Source organism: the organism of the source record quoted next, unplaced genomic scaffold (genome assembly GCF_019419815.1).
Source record: "Pyrus x bretschneideri cultivar Hongxiangsu unplaced genomic scaffold, Pyrus_bretschneideri_v1 Contig22, whole genome shotgun sequence".
In the NCBI taxonomy this organism is placed as follows: domain Eukaryota; kingdom Viridiplantae; phylum Streptophyta; class Magnoliopsida; order Rosales; family Rosaceae; genus Pyrus; species Pyrus x bretschneideri.
In genome coordinates this window covers 3,739,749-3,749,172 of record NW_025999524.1, presented here as the reverse complement: position 1 = coordinate 3,749,172, position 9,424 = coordinate 3,739,749, and the positions used below count along the sequence as shown (strand labels likewise).

Below are 9,424 nucleotides of genomic sequence, written 5' to 3'. Positions count from 1 at the left end.
TTGTCCCTCACCAATGTGGGACAACTCTCAACAAAGAAGAGGGCGTGAGCCCCAGACGGACGGAGAGAGCACAAGAGTTTGGAGAGAGAGACAGAGAGACAGAGAGACAGAGAGACAGAGAGGGAGCAGTCATGGACTCATGGGAGCTGATGAGCTCCATCGCTAGCTAAACTAGCCACTACACACTGCGGGGATTCATGCACGGCCAGCTGTGAATTAGATGGCATCAGAGAGTTTGGGCCTCACACAGTCACATGCATGTCATGCATATATATATATATATATATAATGTCTCTATCTTTCTCCACTGTCACAAATATGTTGCATCCTCTTTAACTTAGTTAAATTTTTAGTAGCGCTAATCTATTTACATATGCTACCGACTTTCTTAGTACTAATTTGGTATTGAGGTGTTTTTATAAAAAATTAGTATAAAAAAAAAATCTGAGCTCAAAAAGGTGTTTGGTAAACACTTAAAAAACAGTTTATTTTCATAGTTTTTTGTGAAAAAAAAAGCTGAAAACATGAAGCAACAAAAATGAGCTTTTCTCATAGCACAACATAAACAGTTTTTTTTCAAAGCACAGCAATACCAAACCAGCCATTAGTCGGACTTTCAAACTCTTTTTCTCATCTTGAAATTTAGCATGATTCATAATTGTCTACTTATTAGTTCATTACGTAAAGAGCAATTATCCAAAACAATGAAGTTAAATATTCTTTAACCATTTGATTAACATTGTCAAAACTTTAGTGTTTAACTGAATAACATGATTTGTCTATTTACTGAATTAACGGTTAAATGTGTAAACGACTTCAAAGAGGAACGAAGCTTCGCATTTGATTTTCTTCAAACGCCCAATCTGTTTTCGCTCATCGCTACTAACAGGGCCTCAAGTGTCCCAATAATCCAAAGGATACTAGCTTGCCGAGTTAGAAAGCTTTGCTCTTTCCCAAATCAATGATATAGAGCAGAAACTCAGTTATGGGCTACCCCTCAACTGTCTGCTTCCTCAGTCGGTGCAGAAAAGTAGTCATTACAAACTAGATTGAGACACGGTTAATTTTAATCAAGTTCATTTCTAAAAAATAACAATTTGGAATTGGATAACATTGTTAGATATGAGAAGGAAGAGCGAGAATGTTCAAACGAGAACATTGCTATCATTCGCCAATCTACGTAGAGATTGCACTAGTGCAATGTATACATAGTTACATACATTATTGCTAATCAGTTATTTTAGGTAGCTATCACATGTTTGTACTTGTCCATTGTGAACAATGTGAAATATAGACGTAAATTTCACTAAAAAAAAAAAAAGGATTAGAAATAAAAAGAAAGGAAATCATTGTCCCGAAGGGACCACCCCACGAGTCACGACAGGCAGTACAGTACACAGGAAATTGGTAGTGAAGGATGTTTTGGTCAATTAACATTGACGTGACGAGAGAATGTTGCTCCAAAAAGCACATAAATTTGACAAGACACGGCCCACGAATGACTCGGATCTGGACCACAGGTCCACAGTAAACAATCACAGCCCCAATGGTATCCAATTTTCTTTATTTATTATAATTATAATTATAATAAAATTATTATTATTAACGTTATCCATATACGCATTTTCATTTCACACTTACTCTTTTAGTGTTTGACTGTCGTTCGAATAAATTAAAAAAAAATTAATAGCAAAAAATTAACAAATGTGTATAGAAGATAAAAATGAGTACGTGAGCAACAATATTATTATTATTGTATAAATGTACTCTTAGATGTTAGGGAGAGGAGAGCTTCATCAATTATTTAAAAAAAAAAAAAAGTTTATTTAATCTTATTCGTTCTTATTGGTTAATTATTCAATTTGACACTTCAAGTTGAGCAGGGTCTAACTCTCAATGTCACATATATTGTCACAACTTAATCAAATATTGTTAAGTGGACTTGATGATATTAAAAGTGAATATCTCACATATAAACTGTATAATTTTTTTTTTTATATTTTCGATGTGAGACTTTATTCTTCGACAAAATTTAAAAATAGTGGGTGGAAATTACCTCCATAACTTGTGCAACCCAAAGGTTATAGAATTATATTAATTTACACATTTGTCTATTGAATTATTATTTAGTTTTATAATTTGAATGTTCACTAAATTAATGATGTGGTAAACATGAAATTTATGATTAGAGGCAACACGTAAGTCACATTGCGCCACATAACCTAAAAATTCATCAACTTTAATGACCAATTAAACATGCAAATACACAAAAAGCATAACTGATACGATTTCAAAACTTTATACGAAGACGTGAAAAAATTGAAACTTAAATTGCCTAATTTAAAATCATCTCAAAGTGTAAAATATAGTTAGCCCAAAATTTACCTACGCCCAACACAAGTTCCCTACATCGCGTGGCACCATCCATCATTTCTAGACCGCATCTACGACTAAAACGACCCCACCACCGTCTTGTTATGGAGGGATGCTCACTTTTTACTTATTTCCGTAAAATTTGAAATAAAAATACATAATTCACAAGTGCTTCGGGATTCGGGAAAATAAATTATAATAAAAAACAAAAACAATAATAAAAAGACAAGCAACAAAACAGTGTCCGAAAATAATTTTGCTCATATATATATATATATGGAGTGGAAAACAATTAATTATTAATTGAAAGAAAAAATAAAATAAAATTCAAAACTCAGCACCGAGTCAATGTCGGGGACTCGTTTCGCTGTCACGGTAGCGCGCAGCCATGGCGCGAAAACCCCAGCAGCGACCTGTCCCTGTCGAACTCGAACAAGAACCCTTGTTGCATTAGATTCCCTATCACTCCGAAACCCGACCCAGATTCCACGGGTTGGATCGCCAGGCACTTTATCCGGTCCGCTGTGTCAATGAAGTAGCTACTCGGCGGCGGCGCAAACACCGAGTTCCCAGCGAGTTTAAAACTCATCCTGGGCAGCCTTGGCCTCGACGCCCCTGACACGTTTACGCAAAGATCGAAGCCGGGTGTCGGATTAGCTGGGCTCGCCAGCCTAATATTCCGCTTAAACGCTGCTAAAATTAGACGGTAAGCCGGCTCGGGTAAAAACGACAGCGTGGTTCCCGAGTCGATGACTGTGCCGCCGTTACCGGAAGAGTCGAGGGCCCAGACGGAGGGGCGAATCGGTAATTTAGCGCCGTGGACGGAGACGGACTTAATCCCAATGTAGTAAAATGTGGGAGCGAAATTGTTCACTTGCAACGGGGTGAAGCTGAATTTCTTATTCGAAACGACGCGGCTAGGAGAGCCGCCGCCGATTCTGAGGTAACTCGTCGGCGACGGGGATAGAGTGTAGTCCATGAGACAGTATGAGAATTTGTTCCCAAACCGGCGACCCAGTTGCGAGGAAAACGAGATGGGCCCTCTTCCCAGGCCCATGACTCCTTGGGCCCCATTGAAACTCGGACCCGTGATACTCGGACCTTCGACCCGAAACGCGCACCCGAAGGATAAGTGCGGGAGCTCTGTGTGCGTCCCGGAGCTGGTGTTCAATGTCGTCGTTTCTTTGGAGAAGAACCCGGCGGTTAGTGACCCGTCGGAGTAGGAGTACTCGTAGCGACACGGGCTGTGGAGTCGGGTGTGGTTACATGGGTTCGGGTCGGGTGGGGGGACCAGCTTGCAGGCAGAGTTGTAGCAGTGGTAGGGCGAGAATGTAGAGGAGTGGCGGGCGAGGAAAGCTGAACCGGGTCCCCGGTTGGAGCAGTCTGTGCAGGCGGAGCAGGTGAGCCATACGAGATCGCTGCCGGTATCGGCGACGAGAAGGAGGCGCTGCGGAGGGGTGCCAATGCGGAGATCGACGAAGTACTGTCCGGAACCGGAGGACGCGCCGGATACGACGGGTAAGGTGATGTCGCGGCGGCGGGAGTGGAGGAGGGAGAGGCGGTGGGTGTCGTGAGAAAGGGTTTGGGACGGGGAGAAGGGCTGTTTGTGGAGGAGGGGGAGCTGGAGGTAGTCCTGGGCGGTGGTGGATTGTTGGGAGTTGCAAAAGTTGTTGAAGGAGGAGAAGAAGAAGAAGAAGAAGGAGAGAAAGAGTGGAGAGAGTGACACGGACGCCATTGTTGTGGCAGTAGAAAAGGGGAGTGAGAGATGAGATAGTGATTGTGATCAATTAGAGTGAGTAAGGACAGGAAGCCGGACAGGACAGGGGAGTGACGCGTTTTTGTGGTTCTCGAGGTCGTACGATATGTATACTGTATAACGTATTTCTGTACGTGAAACATTTTATAATTTTTCGTCTGTGTCTTCGTTTTCGTATGCCAAATTGCCAACGCATTGTTTTGTTAAAGCAGCTTATTTTCGAAAAAAGTTTGAGATTACATCATAAAAGAAACCAAAATTGCATGATTTCTTCTTTACCTAATATGAGATTCACTCTCATCACGTCCTCTCACGTGGAGGACATAAATTGGGTACTGTTAGACTTCATATATGGAACAATATGCTCTGTTACTTTGAAGAAAATTAAGGTTTCACCATTAAATCAATTGATAATATGAGAAGTGGTCTTACTTACTTATAAACTCATGCAATGTTCTATTCTCATTAAAATATGATTCATTCTTAACAAGTTTTGCTAATACTACAAATTACTCAATAATTCTAGGAATACTTGCACGATAATATTTCAAGTCAATCACAAATTGACGTGTAGAAAAATTAAAATGCATGGTGCTAGGTAATTTACATTGACCTTTTTTTTTTTTTTTTTGTAATGGTAGGTAATTTACATTGACCCCTTTTTTTTTTTTTTTTTTTTGGTAATGGTAGGTAATTTACATTGACCTTTTTTTTATTTATTTTTATTTTTGGTAATGGTAGGTAATTTACATTGACCTTTTTTTATTTTTTTTTATTTTTGGTAATGTTAGGTAATTTACGTTGAATTATATCGGTTGGCTTTTGAATTTGGGTCGATCAGCAAACCTAATGGCACGGAAATTGCCTAGGACCGAATCATTTGGGCCTTTTTTCAGAGACAGACGGAAAGGACTGTGCATTGGGCAGAGGTTATGTAACATCCCACATGGTTCAGGAGAGTAGATCTTGTAAGTCTTATATGTATATTTCCATCTTTACCTAGCACGAGGCCTTTTGGGAGCTCACTGGCTTTGGGTTCCATCGGAACTCCGAAGTTAAGTGAGTAACGCGCAAGAGCAATCCCATGATGGGTGATCCACTGAGAAGTTCTCGTGCGAGTTCCTAGAAACAAAACCGTGAAGACGTGGTCGGGACTCAAAACTGACAATATCGTGCTACGATGGAGTTGAGTCCGGGATGTGATGAGGGCCAAGACCAGGATGTGATAGGTACAGATTGGCCACTAATGCTCTTGTCATGCAGTCAAATTTAATCAACAAAAACAAAATTAAGATTCTGTTTAATTATGATAAGTGAAGTTTACGTAAATAATCCAGTTAAGAGTATTTATTTTAAATTCGAGATCATATATTTGGTGAATTGATAAGTTCTTAATATCGCTCGTATATAAAAAATATATATAATTAAATGAAAGCATAGAGTGAAGGCAGTTGAGGGGATGGACAGAGTTGAATGTGCAAGTATGTTGGTGGGACTCGTAAATTTTAATTTTCAAAGACAAGCAAGCAGGTGGGGAAATAAATTCAAATTTCCAACGCAGCTAAAAAAATAATATTTATAATAATAGCTGGATTTTGGACAGAGTAAAATAAATAAAAAAACGAAAAATTAAACTTCGTACGTAAGTTGGATCTGCTCCATTAATGGTACGTGTTTTAAGCACAATTTTTGTCTGTGTGTTACTATTTCACTAACCCTACTTAATTAATTAATTAATTTGATTTAAATATAAATAATGATAGATTCGGCGCCGGTGGCACATGCCCATGCATAGGTAGGGCGTTACCTAATTTTATTATGGCTTTATAGAAAAATACAAAATAAAAACCCAAAAGACTGAGACTCTTGTCGCGAGTTTGCACGAAGACAAACTCAGATTCCATTAATTCATGGTATTGTTAGTAGTTTTGATGTTTATTTTTATTCTTGAGAGTGAAAGATTTTAAATTCGCCTCTTATTCTATTCAACTCTTGAGAGCAGGAGATTTTAAGTTCGCCCTTCATTTGTTCGATTATTTTATGGGTAATCTTCATTTACTGAGGAGTAATATTATTCATATCATGTTTTTGTACCATATTTTTATACTATTACCTTATGTGACATTTGATGTGGGCAAACATATTATTTGAATTAATCAGATTTTTTTAATTTAGTCATTATTTAATAAATTAATAATTAAGAAAAGGGTTAATTACACTTTCATACCTCATGTTGGGGGTCTATTTCAATTCCTTACAACATCTTCAAAACCTTTCACTTTCATACCTTAAGTACTATTTTATTTTAAAATAATACATCCGTTATATTTTCCATTCATTGATCCGTTAAGCGCTGACGTGGTCACCATGTGGCTACCAAATGTGTGCCCTGTGGCAAAAAAAAACAATTTTTTAATTTTTTTTTATAAAAAACCTTAAATCTTCTAAATATATTAATTTAAAAAAAAAAAAACTAAAGTTAACCTTCCCGTCATCCCCCCATTCCCCGTTGTCCCCTCAAAACCAAAAACCCAGAATAATCCCCCCTACCCCACGCCACCCAGATCCTCCCCTTCGCCGCCCACATCTCCCCCACCCACAACCCTCCCTGTGCACCCCACCCCCAACCCGCGACCCTCCCTCCCGCCGCACCCATCATCTTTCCTTCTCTACACACCCCCCACTCTCCTCTACACCCCCCCCCCCTTTAAATCCACATCCATTCCACGAACTTGGCGAGACAGGATCTGGGGTTTTTTTTTTTTTTTTTGGGTTGGAGGTAGAGGGTTGGGGGAAGAAGATGAAGATGGGGGAGGAGATAGAGGAAGGGGGGAAAGACGGTTTTTTTTTTTTCTTCTTCTTTATGGGTTGCAGGGAAGAAGATGAAGATGGGTTTGGGGGTTGCGGGGAGAAGACCGGTTTTAGATTTTTTTTTTTTTTGAGAAAATTCAGGTTTAAAAAAAAAATTATTATTTTTGCTACGTGGCATATATGTGGCAGCCACATCAGTACTTAACGGATCAATAAATGAAAAATGTAACAGAGGTATTATTTTGAAATAAAATAGCACTTAAGGTATGAAAGTGAAATGTTTTGAAGATGTTGTAAGTAATTGAAATAGATGAAAATGTAATTTACCCTTAAGAAAAATTAGTTAATTAAATGGTATACGAAGAGTCTTTATTGCTCCTTTCTTTGTCTAGCTCTACTTTTACTAACAGCTTATTCGCACAGACATTTACTTTAATGTCCCCATCTTCAAAAGGCCGTTGCTATTACTATTTACTCATGACCTCTAACTGCTCCAATTGGCCCAAACAAGTTTGTATATAGAGGTCCTGGCATCCTAATTCCATTGTACAATTTCGTGCTATTTTTTGGGTTATTTATATTTTGCACCGTTAAATTTAGGTATAATTGCAATTTTATACATCATCTTAAAACATTCTAATGTCATATACAAACTTATGTTTTGCTTGCAATTTCATGTATATAAGTTAGTCAAACCGTTAATTTGACCGTTAAATAATGATGTAACAACTGTAGGTCCTGCTAATTTGCTAATGTTACAACCGTATTAGACCAACAAAAAGGAAAGAAAATGATGTAGGACAAGATATGAGTCAATTCTTACGAAGAAAGATAAAGAAAATAAAATGGTGGATTCCAAAACTTTGTTCTTTGAAAAATTTCGCTTGTAATCCTTTTATGCTCGTGCTGCATCAATATCATCGTGGTGCATAAGAAGAGGTTACAAATGTACTGTAGTGGACCCAATCAATATTGTTTGAGCTTAGCCTTTGGCTTTGAAGTTCTCCAATTGGTCAATAACTACTAATTTGGTGATATAATTAATAACCCCTATCTGATCACATCAAAGAGAAAGAGAGGAGTTAAATTTTCTGGCTGTCAAGAGTTATTTGAGCAAATTCTTGTGTTTGGAGAATATGGAAGTGCAGAAATGAAGCTGTGATTAATGAAGGCTTAATACTACCAATGGAGGCTTTGATGATGAGAAAAACCAATGGACTGAGTACGTGGAGGCTGACAGACAAGGAGTGAACGATACAACCTCCGCCATGTAGCAGCTAAAGGAGGGGCCGTAGTGGTTTGGTGGCTACGTCAAGCTTAATGATGGAGGCAGAGAGGCCATAAGGGAAGGCATGGCTGCTTGTGTTGAGAAGGGCTACCAGAAAGTGATTGTGGAAACAAATGCTCTAACCTTGTTAAGAAGTTGCGGGAGGAGATTGATGCTGCTGCAACAATAGAAGGAATCCTGGTTGACGTCAAAACAACTTGCCAAGCAATTGGAGTCAATTGAGTTTACTTATGCTTCACAACATTGTAACAGAATAGCGTACTTGGTCTTCATTTGTTTGGATTTAAGAATAAAGATTCCTTATAAATGGAATGCTTTTCCCCGAATGGCTTTTTAAATCCCTTCCTAAGGATGTACACATTTTCTTGCTACTTAATAAAAGCACTTCGTTTAAAAAAAGAAAAAAAGAGGACCAATAATTGGCACCAGCTAAGTGATCCAAGTGAAGTGGACCAAACCATATGACCAAAGAAAAACAAAAGTGAGCTAAATCAACTTTTCAAAAAGTTTGATATGTGTATTCCTATCGGCTCACCTGTTGATCAATATGAAAGTTAATATAAATAATAATACAATAATTCATAAAAAAAGGGAGATAAATCATTTTTATTAATATAATTTAGAACAATACTTGACTATTCAAAGATGAGTAGGAGTTCCTACTCAAAATTTCTCAAAATTGTTCGTTGTGAATTTATAGAACTTTGTGTTTATAATCAGAACCGTTCATATTATAAATCATCCTATAAATATCGCCTTTGCAAAAAATCAATTAAAATTAATGTCGTTTAGTCATCAAACTGTTTAAAAACAATGAACGGTATTGGTAAAAGTACTACGAACCGTCTATGTATTTGCTACAATAGACTGACTAAATGACCTTAGTTTTATTTTATTTTTTGCAAAGATGATATTTACAATGTGATTCATAATATGAACGGTTCTAATCATAAACACAAAACTCTGATTAAAACACTAAGAGTTTTAAATAGAAGTTCCTACTCATCTTTAAATATCCAAGTATTGTTCTATAATTTATGCACTGACGCGTGTTTTGTATATTAGTCGTGTTAATTATGTACTCATCGAATCATATATTTATGTTGAATATTGCGTGAAGTTTACTACGTTATATGATAGATTGCATGACTTATAGGCTCGCAATGATCACAATGAGGTACATAGTAAGCACCCAA

At 37.6% G+C, this 9,424-nt stretch overlaps 1 protein-coding gene across 1 annotated transcript; it reads right to left on the bottom strand.

Annotated features, from left to right (window-relative positions):
• Positions 1-2,614: 2,614 nt before the first annotated feature.
• Positions 2,615-4,207, bottom strand: LOC103947025 (aspartyl protease family protein 2). Its single transcript, XM_009357867.3, has one exon. It carries the CDS (start codon positions 4,106-4,108, stop codon positions 2,744-2,746), a length of 1,365 nt encoding a protein of 454 aa, XP_009356142.2. The 5' UTR covers positions 4,109-4,207; the 3' UTR covers positions 2,615-2,743.
• Between the last annotated feature and the right edge of the window lie 5,217 nt (positions 4,208-9,424).